Source organism: Halichondria panicea, chromosome 3, assembly GCF_963675165.1.
Source record: "Halichondria panicea chromosome 3, odHalPani1.1, whole genome shotgun sequence".
Taxonomy (NCBI): domain Eukaryota; kingdom Metazoa; phylum Porifera; class Demospongiae; order Suberitida; family Halichondriidae; genus Halichondria; species Halichondria panicea.
The window spans coordinates 1,875,224-1,891,730 of record NC_087379.1 but is presented as its reverse complement, the minus strand read 5'-3'; the positions used below and the strand labels follow the sequence as shown (position 1 = coordinate 1,891,730).

At 42.4% G+C, this 16,507-nt stretch overlaps 1 protein-coding gene and 2 pseudogenes across 1 annotated transcript; 2 read left to right on the top strand and 1 right to left on the bottom strand.

Moving 5' to 3' along the window:
* The first annotated feature begins 254 nt into the window (after positions 1 to 254).
* LOC135334308 (E3 ubiquitin-protein ligase TRIM71-like) lies at positions 255 to 3,684 on the top strand. The gene is made up of 2 exons (XM_064529443.1): positions 255 to 1,059; positions 1,197 to 3,684. The coding sequence occupies exon 2, from the start codon at positions 1,207 to 1,209 to the stop codon at positions 3,409 to 3,411; it is 2,205 nt and encodes a 734-aa protein (XP_064385513.1). The 5' UTR covers positions 255 to 1,059; positions 1,197 to 1,206; the 3' UTR covers positions 3,412 to 3,684.
* Positions 3,685 to 6,600: 2,916 nt separating this feature from the next.
* LOC135332828 (recQ-like DNA helicase blm-1) lies at positions 6,601 to 9,078 on the top strand (annotated as a pseudogene).
* Positions 9,076 to 11,783, bottom strand: LOC135333098 (uncharacterized; annotated as a pseudogene).
* Positions 11,784 to 16,507: the final 4,724 nt, after the last annotated feature.

Below are 16,507 nucleotides of genomic sequence, written 5' to 3'. Positions count from 1 at the left end.
AAATGTTTCATTTTGCTGGAAGAGGAGGCTACAATTCAAGAGGGGCCACTGTTCAAGAGCGGCGTTTATTAGCTCCAGATAATTTAGTTTGTCATCAAAAGTTGTTTTCACCTGCATAAACTTGAACTCTGCCATGAGAAAGTCTTTGTGAAGCACTAACAAGCTGCTACTCATAGCTACGTACATGTAGCTAGCTGCTAGTAATAATTTTTTTGGCTGCCACGTGCAGAAATGCTAGAGTCAAAGTTCACTGAGGCTACTATTTGAGAGCAGCTACTCATTTTGCTAGCAAGGGAGGCTACTATTTGAGTGCGGCCTTTATACAAGAGGGGCCTCTGATCGAGCATATACGGTATGTGTGTTGATTTTTGTAATAAAATTATTATGATTGCAATACATTGATTTTGTTAATTAATCTATGGTGTGAATCAATCTCAAACGTGTATATTTAGATGGACCGTACCAAAACCGCATGGACCCAAAAATGCGAACAGTGCAGAAAGTGATCCACAGAGAATCAGAGATTGTGCCCACAATTAAAGGAAATTATGACCTCAGCAAATTTATTACCGTATAGCGGGTAATTTTCGTGGGGTAAAATATTCGTTATTTTCGTGACCTCCACGAAATTTTATCGTAGGCGTGGCTTATCTGAACGTAGGAATGCCGTGCAGCCACGAGACTAAACGAAATTTTTACTCACGAAAACTACCGTTTCTCGAGTTGAACGAATTTTTTACCCCACGAAACTTACCCGCTATACGGTATAACAGACAACAATAGAGAGTGGGTGTACTACTTGATCAATAGTAATGATTATATAGTGTTCCATATATTCATACAAATGTACAATAATACTTGTGTCTATAATTATGTATTGTATGTATTGTAAGTAGGACAAGTATTATTGTACGTTTGTATGGACCATTAATCATTACTATTGATCAATGCTATTGTTGTGCATGCATCACCTGACCTGTCACTGTGAGAGCTGTGAGTCTATAGCTGCTTTTGCCAAGTTTTGAGCTTTTCTTTCTACTACTAAACACTTTTCTAAAGGTGAACATAATTATTGTACACTATAATTATAGCTATACATTCGTTTGTAGTTTTCGTTGCTTGAATTATTTGCTATTATTATTATAAAGCTTGACACGCCACATTTTAGCCTGTTGTTATCCTTTTCTCTCCACCAGTTTTGTGTCAATGGCTGAGAGGCCGAGTGCTGCTCAAGAAGCTCTCTCCAAAGTGGAGGACCAGCTGTCATGCCTAGTCTGTCTGGAGCCCTACACCAACCCTCGACTGCTTTCCTGTTTCCATGTCTACTGTCAACATTGTCTCGAGGATATAGTTGCCCACAATCGACAAGGCCAGCTGGAATGCCCCAAGTGTCGCCGGCCCACCCCCCTACCCCCCACTGGTGTGAGTGGCCTCCAGGCTGCTTTCAATGTACACCATCTCTTTGACATCCAGGAAACACTGAAGAAGGTTAAAGAGCCTCAGAAATTGGCTTGTGAGAAGTGTTCTGTTACCAATCGTAAAGCTACCAGCTTTTGCCGACAATGCACAAAGTTCATCTGCGAGAAGTGTACCGATATGCACAAAGAATGGGACGAGCTCAAGAATCACGAAATTGTTAGTATCCAAAAAGTTGAGGGGGATTTGATTCGCTTGGTCTCCCCAAAGAAGATGTCCCCTCGCTGCCCCAAACACGACGAAAATATGAAACTTTATTGCGAACCTTGTGGGGAGTTGATCTGTATCCATTGCACTGTCCAAATTCACAAAGACCACAAGTACTATGTGATTGCCGACACCTTTGAAAGCCACAAGAAAGAGATCCTAGACTCCCTGGGACCCGTTGAGAAACAGCTAGAGGCCACCGACACAGCTCTGGTCAATCTGGATGAACGACACGCTGAAGTTGTTGAACACGGAGGAAAACTTGCGACCAATATCCACTCGAAATTTGATGAAATCCATCAAGCTCTGTATGCTCGTGAGGGGGAGCTTATGGCTGAGTTGGAAGGCCACACCCAACAACAGCTCAAGAGCCTGTCTGCTCAGCGAGAGGAGGTGGAGATCCTCCAAACCCAACGTAGCAGCTGCCTGCATTTCGTGAGGGAGAGCATTCGTACCGGGTCTCCAGGAGACGTGCTCAAGATGAAGCAAGGTGTGGTGAAGCAAGTGAGAGAGCTGGTGGACACCTTTGACCCCAACACCCTAGAGCCTCGTGAGACAACCAATACCTGTTTTGTGCCTTCTGCTCAGCTAGTCAAAGATTGCAAAGAATTTGGTGCCTTGTGTTTTGTTAATATTCCTCAAAAAGCAATCGCTGGACAAAAAATAAATGCACATTGTCGATTCCTCTCCGCCAAAAATTCAGCACCGCCAGAAGCCGAACTCGTCTCTAAAATAACTAATAAAGCTGAAAAATGTGTTGTGAAGGAACGAGGGAAGGGAGAGTACGAGATCTCCTACCAGCCGACACTGGGCGGGGCCAGCGAGCTGATTGTGAGAGTGGGTGGAGAGGAGGTGGTAGGAAGTCTATTCCCTGTGGCAGTCAAGACTCCGATCGATAAACTAGGAACTGTTATCAAGACTATCAATGATCTCAAGAAAACTCGTGGAGTGGCACTCAACCAAGCTGGGGAGATAATTGTGGCTGAATGGAATGCTGATATTGTCTCGATATTTAGCCCCACAGGAGATGAGCTGCGAACATTAGACACTCGAGGCACAGCTGTTGGGGAGATGAAGGAACCTCGTGGTGTGGCAGTGGACGGTGATGACAATATTCTCGTGGTGGATAATGGTAATCATCGACTGTTGAAGTTCTCACGTGGAGGAGACGTGATAGCAGCAGTTGGTAGTCATAGCGATGGTCTTGGACAGTTTAACGATCCGATTGGTGTGTGTGTCAACAGTGTCAATGGGAAGGTGTATGTGGTTGATTATGGTGCTTACTGTGTTCACATCTTCAACTCTGACCTCACCTTCTCCAGCAAGTTCGGCAGTAAAGGCAGTGGTAATGGACAGTTTAATGATCCTCGGGACGTTGCATCCGATCGTAGTGGTTGTGTGTATGTGGCTGATTTTATTAATCATCAAGTGCAAGTCTTCACAGCCAATGGTGGCTATCTGAGGCAGTTTGGGAAGAAAGGCAGTGGAAATGAAGAGCTTAACTATCCTGTCAGCATCTGTGTGGACAGTGATGATTTGGTGTATGTGGGGGAGTATGGGAACGATTGTGTTTCAGTGTTCACGTGTGAGGGAGTGTTTCTCAAGTCGTTTGGATCGTTTGGATCTCGACCAGGACAGTTCAATGGACCTTATGGCATAGCAGTAGACCAGTGTGGTGTGGTGTATGTGTCTGATCATGGCAACACTAGAGTGCAAATATTTTCCTAGTTGTTATTGTAACATATATACTATTAATTTTGCTTATAAATAAATTATTGAAATTGAATTCTTTGCCCATGCTGCATGTCCCTGTGTACGTGTGTACTGAGTCTCTCCTGTCTCACCCCACCCTCCCTCCGCTGTAGGGTCTCCATGGGGACATGGTGCTGGTGGCGGGCGTCAACACTGGTACGATCAGGGTCAAGGTTCGTCTGAGGGAGAGGGTGTGGCAGGAGGTGTAGCCTGATATCATTAAGCTACTCTAATACAGTCATTGAGAACATGATGCTACAACCTAGCTCGGCGTAGCCCGGCATCCGTTCCCAACGGGTGGCCGGGGGACATGCTTATATAGGATTTGTACTGCTGCACTGAGGCCAATCAGGTTGCAGTATTTCTAAGATAACGATATTCATAACCGGACATGCGGTTTTGCAGGGGCGTAGCTAGACATTAACTAAAGGGGTTTCCAGAGGAGGTACGACATGCGGTAAGCTCACGTGGCTGGTATGTCTTGATTGAGGCAAGAAAGACAAAGAAGTCGTTAAAAATGCATTCCAATGACGACATTCAACAGGTGGCAAGTAAGCGCCATAAAGAAACAAGTTGAGAGCATAAAACTCAGTGAATTTGTTGCTGGCTAGTAGCTAGAGTTTTACAAGTAGAGATTAGATTTGTTGTAAGAACCAAGGCTCAGATGTTGGCAGTGATCCTACCCTGAATGCAGGCACAGAATACTTATTAAACCGACTAGAAAAACATTTGCAATGTGAAAAATTGCTAGGATTGGCCAGGGGAACCACAAAAAAGCGTGGGAACAAGAAATCAGACGAGAGCATAACTCCAATCCGTTACAACGTCAATCACATGTATACTGGTAGTTTTCCCATGTTTTCCCAGCCAATATGCCACGCAATTTTTACTGGTGGAGTGATGACCAATCCCTATATATATTTATTATACATCCATTTTAGAATGTGGGGCACATAATCATGATGATTTGTGATGAATTGATGTTCCTAATACATGCAGTGTTGAGCACAGGTACACACAGTCCATCCATGCGTAGTAACATGCACGGACCGTACTGGTGACTGCATGGAATGATGTGGTGGAAGGAAGCTGATAGGTGGATCTGGAACACAGTCTATTATTTAATATACTATGTATTGTACATGTTCATGACGTTGTAACAGATTGGAGTTATGCTCTCGTCTGATTTCTTGTTCCCACACTTTTTTGTGGTTCCCCTGGCCAATCTTAGCAATTTTTCACATTGCAAATGTTTTTCTAGTCGGATTCCCTTTCTTTTTCAGTACAGTTTACGTATCATGACATGCATAAGTGGAACGTCAAGAGGCAGTACAAGAAGAGAAGACAGGACTAATCAGATATCTTCTCGAATATCTCTGGACTAATAATTATTGTGTAATGAGTAATAATTTATTGCTTGATAATTATGTTGAATTTGCGAATCAGTATTAAATGACAGCCATTTTAAGAGCATGATATCTAGCCAGTGCATATAGCATGCCTGTCAGAGAAAGGGAGCTAGAGCTGAACAGTGTGAAGAAAAGGAACACCTCAGGCTCTGGAAAAGCACTGCTGCACTGATTTTAGGCACACGGTTTATTAGCCATGCCTATCTATTATTATTGGCCACAACGCAATTGCTGAGTCATTAAAGATGGCGGAATTGTCTAGGTAAGAGAAATAGAGACTGAGAGGTCATCTGCCTCGTGGAAGCAATCGCAAATCTGAAGAAGCGCTTTGTAATCCAGGTTGTAGTCGTTTGGAAACCCTGTGCAGAATGTCCTGGAGATGGCTGTACTTGGAGTAAATGCTGGGCAAGAAACTTACTTACTTACTCACTTACTTACTTACTTACTTACTTACTTACTTAGTCAGTCAGACAAAGAGCGGTGAAACGTCGAAATAGTGCAATTTTTAAAATGAAAATATTCATTCGTTAAAATGTTTATGGATTATGAAATGAGAGATACAAAGAGAGAAAAGGCTAAATAAACTATCTGTTCAGCCAGTTTCTTGATGTGGCCTTTCCCTGCAGAGATAGAACAGTTTGAACATGAGTCAAAATAATTGAAATATTGCTAAACACAGGCAAACCCACTGCCAATCCTATGTAAAACCTACTGATACTCTAAAACAGAATTACACTAAAAACAATAATATCTCAAAATCTAAGTGGTGGTTGAAACTGGTTGAAAAGCTATTTCACATCAGTATAAGCCCAGCAATCAACCATCCTGATCTTAGAAATATCAAGTGTATTTCTTGAAAGATACACGCCAAACCAAATCCACTATCAAAGTACACAGTCTTGAATGATATTCATGCACAAGTTAATGAGATTCATAATCCTTTTGGCTGGTCATGTGACCGTGTCTTACCTCCTCTGAGGGGTTTCTAAGGTATAAGGCGGCGCGATAGCGAAATTTTTTAAGCCACGCCCACTTCCGGTGCCGCGCCCCTTAATTATGCCGGTTACACCCCTTATGGCTACATTTTTTGATAAGTCATAGCTTCAGTTCTCCTCGGCCTCATCTCCTAAACTTTATAGTTTATAAGTACAAATGTACTACCAGGATCAGTACCATTGGCATTGACAGTGGGCATGAGCTCTGAGGTTGGTGGCTGAGAATCAGATTGTGGTGAGACTGCATATACATGCAGTCTGGAGTCTGAGCATGCAGTAGAGGAACTGGGCTGACAATCAGGTCTTTTATCTTGGATTGCAGAAGCTAAACTAGTATTAATAATAGGCATTGAAATAAATCCAGGCTAGATATCAATCGCACACTCTTGCTAGTCTCCAGCCGATAAGCAGTATACACAGTCTGGAGTCTGACTCTGAGCAGTAATAGAGGAACTGGGCTGATCTTGGTCTCTTATCTTGGATTGCAGAAGGTAACTAATAGGCACAATAAATACAGACTGGATATTAATCTACTTGTGGTCAATATTAACTTCAGCACATGATCAGCCTCACCCATTTTTCAGCAAGCAAGGGGGTTTCTGGGCAACTAGGAAACCATTAAGCTACGCCCCTGGTTTATAATTTTATTCATAAGCAAACAGAGCAGCATTCTGTGGTTTATTCACGATGCTTACTAGCCTCGATCCCAGGCCGCACTTCCCGCTAGGGATGTGGGCCTGGTATCGCTGCTTGCGCATGCGCTAATATCCCCCGGTATCTGGGGGCTTTGGATAACATCGTTTATGCTCAGTAAAACTATGACATCACAACGAAAGGAAGTGGATTGAAGGAAGTAGATAGAAAGTTCGATTGAAGGTTTCTAGCCCATCGGATAGCATTCTCTGATAGCTACCCTTAGCCTGCTATGTTAGGCCACTCCAAGTGACACTCTGGTTTCTGGTCCTGAAGTTTTTCTAATTGCATGCGGGCGGGCGGCTTTTCTCATTATGTCATTATCAATTTCACCTTATGAATCTCATTATTTTGCAAATGAATATCATTATCACACTATTTTGTACCACATGGACCATTCTGCGCATGCGTAGTAGAAATAATGGGATAGAAATCCAATAATGAGATAGAAATCCAAGAATAAAATCTGATGCGGGCGGTGGACCAGAAACCAGAGTATCACTTGGAGTGGCCTTAACAAAAGACTCACAGCCTGCAACAGTGTGGATGACGATCGTCTGAAAGGAGTGACGGCTGATAACAGCCTATATGGACAAGCCACGCCCATTTAACACTAACTTTGGTGAAAGTCTACTATACTACTGCTACTGATTCTATCAGAAGAAAATAGCAGTACAACAAACCTACACAGCTCTGTTTCTAGCTAGCTAGCTATATAGATAGCTCTGTGTATGACTTTAGAATAATTATTTTCTCTGATGTATCCAGTATTATAGAAATATTTACCGGTAAAAAATCCAATATTATAGTATTATAGAAATATTTACGGGAAAAAATCCAATAATTTGGCGCATGCGCAAGCAGTCGATAGCAGGCCTTCTTTCAAAGGCCGGTGAAGGAGGCTAGATGCTTACTAGTCTCGATTTCCAGCCTCTTTGCAAGAGTCTGGTGAACTTCACTATCACCACTCGTGTCAGGCCCTAAGTGCCGCGGTTAGATAACCTAGTAGTGATAATTGGGTGTTAACCAAATAGTGTAGTGGTGGGTGTTACCCACTGTGTGGTGAAATTCATGCAATCACTGAATGGGTACAGGTACTAGGTGTGGCCAAAAATCAGTGTGGAACATTTAGTTTATGACTTTCAAGATTTAGTACATAATTATAGTGCAAGACTATGGAAAGACACATGAAGATGCAAGACGTGATAATTGAGAGTGCTAGAGCAATTGGGATCCATTATTTAAAGCCAGAGCAAATGAAAGCAATGTATTCGATCATTGGAGGAAAGGACACATTTGTGTCACTGCCAACCGGCTATGGAAAGTCAGTAATCTTTGCTGCATTACCTATGGCCTTTGACCAATTGAAAGGTGAACTAAAATTGCTGTATGAGTGTACCTATATATACGCCTTTTTCTGTTTTGCAGGAACATCTGGAAGCATTGTACTTTGTATTAGTCCCCTCACTTCGCTGATGATGGATCAACAAAAAAAGTATGCAGCTGGAGGATTGACAGTGGAATACGTTGGAGAAGCTTAGACAGACCGTAGTGCTATTAACAGAGTACTGAAAGGAGAAGCTCAGTTGGTGTTCATCTCCCCAGAGAGCATATTAGCGAAGGGTATTTTTCAAAATATGCTTCTGTCACCACCGTATATAAAGAATCTCGTTGCAGTAGTAGTTGATGAAGCCCACTGTGTTAAAACCTGGGGAGATGATTTTCGAGTCGCTTTTTCGGAGATTGGAGATTTAGGAGCCTCATTCCAGACAATGTCGGTGTTCACGCACTTACTGCTACCTCTACAACAGAAACATATTACATTGTCAGTAGAAGGTTATGTATGGACGATCCTACTTTAATTGCCTCCCCTCCTTTCCGAGACAATATTTCTTATGAGGTTCACTCTAAGATTGACGTTGAAAGCCTTGGTGAAAAAATTGCTGATGAAATTCGAGAAAAACGGAAGTCATACCCTAAAACAGTAATTTACGTACGAAGTTATGCCGATTGCTCATCTTTATATATGGTGATTAAGTGCAGTCTCGGATCCTATATAACTGATCCACCTGGATGTCCCAATGTTAAAGGTCATCGACTAGTTGACATGTTTACTAGAGTGCTTTCTGTTAGCAAAAAAGAAGATGTGTTGAATTCTTTCACCTCAGTTGACAGCACATTACGTTTAGTGATTGCCACAACAGCTTTCGGAATGGGTATTGACTGCCCAGACATACGAACCATTATTCATTGGGGTATGCCTTCATCAGTTGAGGAGTATGTACAAGAAACTGGGCGTAGTGGCAGGGATGGACAACCCTCACAAGCAATACTATTTGCAGGAAAAGGAGGAAGATATGCTAGTAAGAAAATGAAAGACTATGTTTTAAACAGTAGCATGTGTAGACGTCGTTTACTTTTTAAAGATTTTTTATATTACAAAGAAGACAGTATTAACGTAGAAGGTAGTAGTGGTTGTGACATTTGTGGCTTTATTGCAACGAACTCATGATTACATTACACACAACATGCAAAGTATTATTCTAGACTAGCTTCTTTAAGGTTGTGTTAACTTTTTTTTTAAGTTCATTTCTGGAGTTCAGTTTGAAAATACTTTTCTTGAATTTATAACTGGGATGGTTTCGGCCAGGAACATTGCTAAACACTTTGTTTTTGATCAGTGTATCAAAAATTAGCTTAAAATCTTTTTCAAAAGATGGATAGGGATGCCTATCACTTCGTATTTCATTGGTAGTCTCTTTCTCAAATGCTTCGCACACAGTTTGTATCGGCTGTAGTGTTTTCCCAGCTCTCTGTATTTTATCTGGTGACACATTGGAGCCCATGCCACGAACAACTGTCTTCAATCTTCGATTGAGATGCTCCATGTATAAATCACATGGTATGTTAGCACCTTTGTAACCTCTTGTGTTAATACACCTGCTCCACAGCAACTGCATCTTTTGCCTCTCAGAAAATACATAATGATACTGAAAAAGAATATTCACTGCTTCTTTGGCATAATTCCTATGCGCTGATGATTTGAAAGGCACCAAAAGCAGCTTCCAGTATCTTAATATGCGGTCTCCATCTGCCTCCCTTACAGCATCGTGAAACCCGTACCAAAGAAGACCCAACGAGAGAAGCTCTGTGGCGTATAGGTGCACCTTATCATTAGAATCGGGTGTTGTTTGACCAATCTGAGAAACATCTTGAAAATGCACAAACGTATCGATTATCTCCTTGGTTAACGTGGCCAAATTGTGAGCTTTCTTTTGCATTAAATGATGTGCAGCTGCTGTGACATGGCAATGTACAAGGAGGAGCATAAAGTCTTCGGCTGCATTCATGTTCTTCTCCGGGTCAGCTGGTACAACATTCCTGCATATTAGATTTCGAAGCTGATACATGGTGCCTACTTCCCGGGTAGACTCTTTACTATAGTGACGCCCCCAGACAAGCTGTGGCAACAAACATAAAAAGTTTATTGCAACATTCGAGGGTATAATTATTGCATGCATGCATGCATCCACATATAATTATTGTACTTTGCTGTACCCTCAAGAAGGTCATCCTAGTGTGCCAGTCCTCCACCACAGGGATGATGCCCTCAAGCCGATCTCCAGGGCTTTCCTCAGTGTCCCTCAGAGTCTGTGTTCCACGAATTCTGGCTACCGTTAATTGATCTCCTCCAAAAAGCACTTCCTATAGCCTTGTATCGTCGAACGTGATAGTGGTTCCGTTCCCAAGAGTAAATTTGCTTTCACAAGACAAAGTAGGGACCAGCTCCATGTAGTGCTTCAAAATTTGGCTCATCTCCTCCAGCTTATTCTCATTAAGAAGCAATACACTAAGCGGAACCTAATTAAAAAGTTAAGAGAGGCAAAGTGTTAGTATATGCATGCATGAGTAAATGTATACTAGTGCACTTTCTTTGTACGCTTCATACCGTTTTTGATGAAGATGCCATTTCCTCCGAGTATTTACTGGGGATGTGTTTCATGACGTTTTTCTTCTCACTGTCAAATACATCTCCCATGTGCTCAACTAGTATTCTGCATTATAATACAAATAACCTAATGGAACGCAATAATTATTTGCTGATACTTTACCGTGAAATTAGTATCTCCAACTCCGTTTTGTAAGCTGAGACGTCATCACTGGAGGCTAGTAGCTCTGATGCCTGTGGTTCAACTCGAGATGGTTTCTCTTCTGAAAACCTGCACATATCTATTCTATCACGAACAGCAAAACCATGAAAATAGTGCCCTTCATGGCCTCTCATATCTGCTCTTTGATACCGTGGCTTCACCCTCTTATCGAGGTTGTCCCCAACAAATTTAAATCCAGTCCAGGTGAAAGTGGAACTTGATGTTGGCTGGGACTGGTCACTTTGATTCTGAAGAAGTCAGTTTTAGATGGGCCTACAGTATTTATTCTAACCTACCTGAGGATCATCAACGATTAAACTGGTCTCCAGATCATCTGCTACGTTCTCATCCACCTCATTATCCTCAACAGATGTAATCGGACTAAAATCTGGATGACTATAGTCATCAGATGAGAAGCTTGCGTTAAGCTTGCTCAGAGGTACATCCTGTTCTGTCAGGGAGTAGTCCGCATCAGTAGCGGTTTGTGATGGTAGTGTCAGCGATCGATACTGTGATATGAGTATTCTATATACGCTAAAATTACTAAATGATACAAATTTTACCGATACATCCGCAGTGGGTTTGGGGATTCTCTCAATCAACTTGTCCCGCCACTCTTGTACTTCAACGTCATAGTCTTGAGAAATACCTCTCACAATGTTCAGCGATCCTTTGTGGGAGAGGCATAAGTTCAGTGGCTGCAGATTGCTGAACACCTTGGAATTAAACAATATGTGTTAATATTATTGAGTTATGATAACAATTAATTAATACCTGCTTGTGAGTTCCATGTCCATACAACATGACGGAAACAACCCTCTGGACTAACGATAGGTGTTGATGCCTGCACTTCAACAATTGGGATGCAATAGTGCAAATAAGGGGTATACGGTTTTCTGGGTTTGGTATCAGCAGCGAAAGCAGACTAGTGACATGAGAGTTGGAACCATCTTATAAAGCTCCAATCTCACTGTCTCCCAGCTGAATCGTTTCACTGCTTCATTGTTGTCCCTTAAAATTGAATCATGTTTATTTGTACCTATCTTCTTCATCTCATTTTTGATTGTCAGTGCCAACTGTGATAACAATGCCCTCTTTGCCCTAGGAGAGTTTATGGTACCAGAGGTAAGAGCGGTGTAACTCTTTCGGACCAAACGCCTAATGGCAGTCTGTCGAGATACATGTGATCAATGTACCTCAAAACTGGGAAAATTAGAGCTGCTTTGCGGTATCTGAGATGATGGTAGCTGAGTGGCTGCAGTTGTTCGTAGATTAGCTGCTGACATTGCTGCTGACGCTGATGGAATGGTTGCTGCTGACACTGGTGGAATGGTTGCTGCTGACACTGATGGAATGGTTGCATGGTACTGAAACAGATGATGGAATGGGTGGTGTGGGGGGTTCCTGCATAACTCTACTTCTTTTTGGCGGTGGTGGTAATAAGTTATCTTCTGCATGTCTTGAAAGCAGACCATTTATTAGCTCTGTTGCTTCCTTCTTTACCTTGCATAGCTTTTCTTGTTGAGCATGGACATTCTTCAGTTGTTTCTCGCACTGGTGACACAATATACTGTCACTATAGCACTAGTTTCAGGGATGCAATGCAGAGGTACTGGAAGGAGCTGCACAAGTACTTCTCTTGCTTCAGAACAGCTATGACCATTGAGCTTCTTTCGCCTTCGGTTGTCCAGAGACTCATTTGCACACAAACAGCAGTAGAGGCCCATATCTAGCTACTTTTTCGTGATGCAATAGCTTACGTAACAGTTTACACAACAGGCCACAACGGCCCACAAGGCACTTGACAAGCGGTTTCACACCCCAAGAAAATCTTGGGGTGTCTGCACGAACTGTTCATTGCAAGTTCACCCGACCATATACGAAGTATGGGAGGGCGTGGCCAGACTAGATGCTTACAGAGCAGTATTGCATAACACAGCAGTACAAATCCTACATAAGCGTGTCCCCCGGCCACCTGTTGGGAACGTGTGCCGGGCTACGCCCAGCTAGCTACAACCCTCCATGGATGTGTACATTCTGTCACTGTCCTATCGGGTGGAGAGACGGGAGCATGGGAGGTCAGAGGTCATCACCATGCCATCAGCAGTATTCAACGGAGCTGACCAATACGACACGACAATGGGGATACTCCACCCACAGAGGTTAAGGGCAACCGGACTGGTGGTGGGCTACACTGAAGCCATCCTACAAGACATCATAGAAGCCTATAGAAACTCTTACGTGCACTTCATTGATCCTTAAGCAGCTGTAGCAGTCTCTCTGTAGTATCCTAATAATTATTGTGTGTGTGTGTGTGTGTGTGTGTGTGTGTGTGTGTGTGCAGTTGCTTAGAGGCTTTGTCGGTGATGTCACCATTTTCTTAGCCACCCTCCAGACATGTTACAACTGTTTGCAGCACCCGGACACTGATGAGACTCGGCTCACTTTGATAAAACAGAGATACCGTACATTATGCAGTATGTATTGCTAGGAGCTCATAAAGAGGATTATCCAACTCCCACGCACAGTCCATTCTAATCTCCTGTTTAGCAATAAATTCAGTAAAAATTTAGCCGAAATTGGAATGAATATCTTTCATTAGCCATAAGTTTAGTTCCGTTGATCTAATGAAATGTTGCAATTTTCTGAAAGCTTAGAAAGAGACATTAAAATGATGTGTTTCAATTCGTTGCAGCTAGAATTTGTCACTTTAGGCCTTGGACCATGGTGTTGCCAAAAGTTTTATCTCTCAAAATAATAATTAGGCTGTCTGTAATCAGTGGACTGGACTACTGGACTGGACTGGACTGGACTTTGACCTGACTATTGCAACACCAATTACATTCCTTTTCCTCATAACAAGACCACAATAAGATTGTAAAAACTTAACACATGTACATCTATAGCTACATTACAAAACGCCTACTGTGGCAAGAACAAAAATTAATGTCTTTAGGTTTGCATGATGGAGTTAGCTTTCTGTATAGGAGGACAGGTAACTGGCCTAGCTGGTTGGGACCATAATGCATTCTTGCTTAATTGAACTACAATTGGAGCATCTATTATAGTTTTTAGGCTCAAACGTAGGTTAAATTGAAAATGGTACATTGATTGTCTGTACATTGTTGTCCGTGGAGAGTGAATATTTGCCATCTTTCATAGTGTACGAAGATCGAGTCTATGTGCATGCTCTGTGTGTATACCCCTGTCGTACTTTCCATGAAGCCGTTGCACATACACACTTATCTTTTCTAGTAAATTATAAACCACAAACAAGACGGATGAGCATACCCCCCTGCTATTTGTATCAGATCCGGTCGTAGTAGATACAAAGGATGTTATCCTGTACAAGGAAAATCACTTGAAAAAGGTGCTGTTTCAGGAGGGATTTGAAAAAAGGGCATGAATGTTTAGAGACACACTTGGGAACTGTTTACTCACTGTAGATCTATCTGTAACGTTTCCGTGTTTGTGTAATTTCCCCTACTTTGAGCCTATGTTTAACAGTTCAATTGTTGTGCAAGCAAGAATGCTGCTTATCATTGTGTTCTTATAATAGTCATGTATAGCTAGATATCTATGTTGTGTTTTTTGTTTTTTTATGTTTACAATCATTTGTCATTGTGGTCTTGTTATGAGGAAAAGGAATGTAATTGGTGTTGCAATAGTCAGGTCAAAGTCCAGTCCAGTCCAGTCCAGTAGTCCAGTCCACTGATTACAGACAGCCGTTTATAATAACAATTATAAACTTTGATTGATCAATATCACTTTTTGCAATAGTTAAAACGCAATCAAGCTTGTACAATGTCATTCACAATCGATTAACCTCGCATTCGATAGTACTGTCCCTATTCCTGTATTGTAGACTACTGTCTATTTAATTGTAGATTACTCATGTGATCAATTTTCTGAACCAATTTTCCCTCCCCCCACGTCTCGTGCATGGACAAAGATGATATGTACAGTTTTGGAGTGCTTGCTTGTGAAGTGGTGAATGCCAGATTTCCTGAAGCTGCTGTATTTCTTGGTCTGCTATGAGTATGGAAGGTGTTTGGCGGGGCTCCACCCACTCATCACCTCCTGTGTCTCTCACTCCCCTCAGGACAGACCCTCCATGGACACTATGCTACACAATTGGACTCTGAGTCTTAGCATTGGTGCATGAGTGTGTTGTTATTAATTTGTGTAAAGAAATTTTGTTAGCTTATTTTGTAAACAAAGTGGGGGAGGGGCTGCTCAAGATGAGGGGGTGTTGCATATGGGGTCAGAGATCAGAAAGCATGTGGACTCACTGAAAACTGTACTACATCATGCAAGATGAAGGCAGCCTTGATAGCAGCCACGGTCCTCACACTCGTCTGCTCCCTTCATAAAGCCAGCTCTCTGGGGAAGCTGAACGTACCGGTGGTTTTACTTCCCTATGTCCCCTCCAGCACTGGGGTCAAGTTAACTTCACTCCGAGCTCCCCTCAAGGTTGCTTCTCTTTGTCAGTGTACCTACTGTGTGTGTAGGGGAGGGGGGATACTGGTGTAAGCTGTGACCGTGAGTTACAGTCAATAGTTATTAAGCTTGGTGTAATTAAATGCAAAGATTTAGGCCTAGAAACAATTTTAACGTGGCTTAATAATATTATTGCTCGGTAAATTCCAGCGTCCAATAATTTATAGTGCAATAAATAATTAATGCCGTTTAATTATTATGCCACGCCCACACACACAGGTTGAGCATTAAACCAGACATAGTGTCAAAAATCTAACCATGCAGCTAACATACTTGTAGTGATACATGTCTGTCTCTCTCCCCTGCCCTAACCACACCCCCTCACACACGTGCAGGTGTTGGCAAGTCCACCCTCCTCCGTTCTATGGTGTGTCGTGAGCTGCGTCTACCAGCTGGTGTGAGTGTACTACACGTGGAGCAAGAGGTCACCGGGGACAACACACTAGCACTGGATAGTGTACTCGAGTGTGACACTGAGAGAGTGTAGCTGCTCGCTAGAGAGGGGGAGCTACTGGCCTCAGGGGACAAGGACACAGCAGCAGGCAGGTCTGTGTACCAGGGGTGGGAGGGGGGGAAATGTTTTAAATATAGTAAAATTACAAGTTATTTTATTACCAAATCAGTTGGTATCCAGCTATAATTAATTTAGGGTTACCAGTGGTTAGGTGTCCTAGTGTGTAGTGTACTGTGTGTTTGACGGCTAGTGAGCATTCGTATGATTATGGTTTGTGTGTATATTTTCAGTACTTATTTTTTCAGTACTTTATTTACCTTTCATCTGCCCCTCCCTCTGTATGTGTAGCGCTTCTGATGAGCTGACTGAGGTATACCTTCCACTACAGGAGATAGACGCTGACAAAGCACCAGCAAGGTAACTGTACCCAGTAGATCAAGTACCATCTTACACACTGTGCTCACTCACTCACAGAGCTGGCTGTATTCTGGCTGGTCTGGGGTTCACTCCGGAGATGCAAGGAATGCAGACCAGGTGAGGGGGAGTGGCTAGTAGGTGTGATCACATTGTGTGAGCTGACCCCGCCCATTTTATACAGAGAGATTTCCGGAGTATGGAGAATAAGATTTGCTCTGGCGACACTGTTTGCAAGGTAAGCAGTTTTTGGAGAGACTGAAGTGCTGACTTTTATTGGTATTTTGTGTTTCTGCAGACCTGACGTTCTTTTAGGGTTAATATAGCTGCTGAAAATGTATTCGTACGGAAGGATATTAAAGACATACCTGCTGTGCAATCAGCAACCCAAAGACTCTAGAGTTTCAGGTATAAGAACAAATACTGTATTAAGTTATTAATCTTGTTGAAACTTCT

Bases quoted from the DNA above. Each gene is read 5' to 3' on its own strand.
- LOC135334308 (XM_064529443.1), top strand. From the start codon at position 1,207: ATGGCTGAGAGGCCGAGTGCTGCTCAAGAAGCTCTCTCCAAAGTGGAG.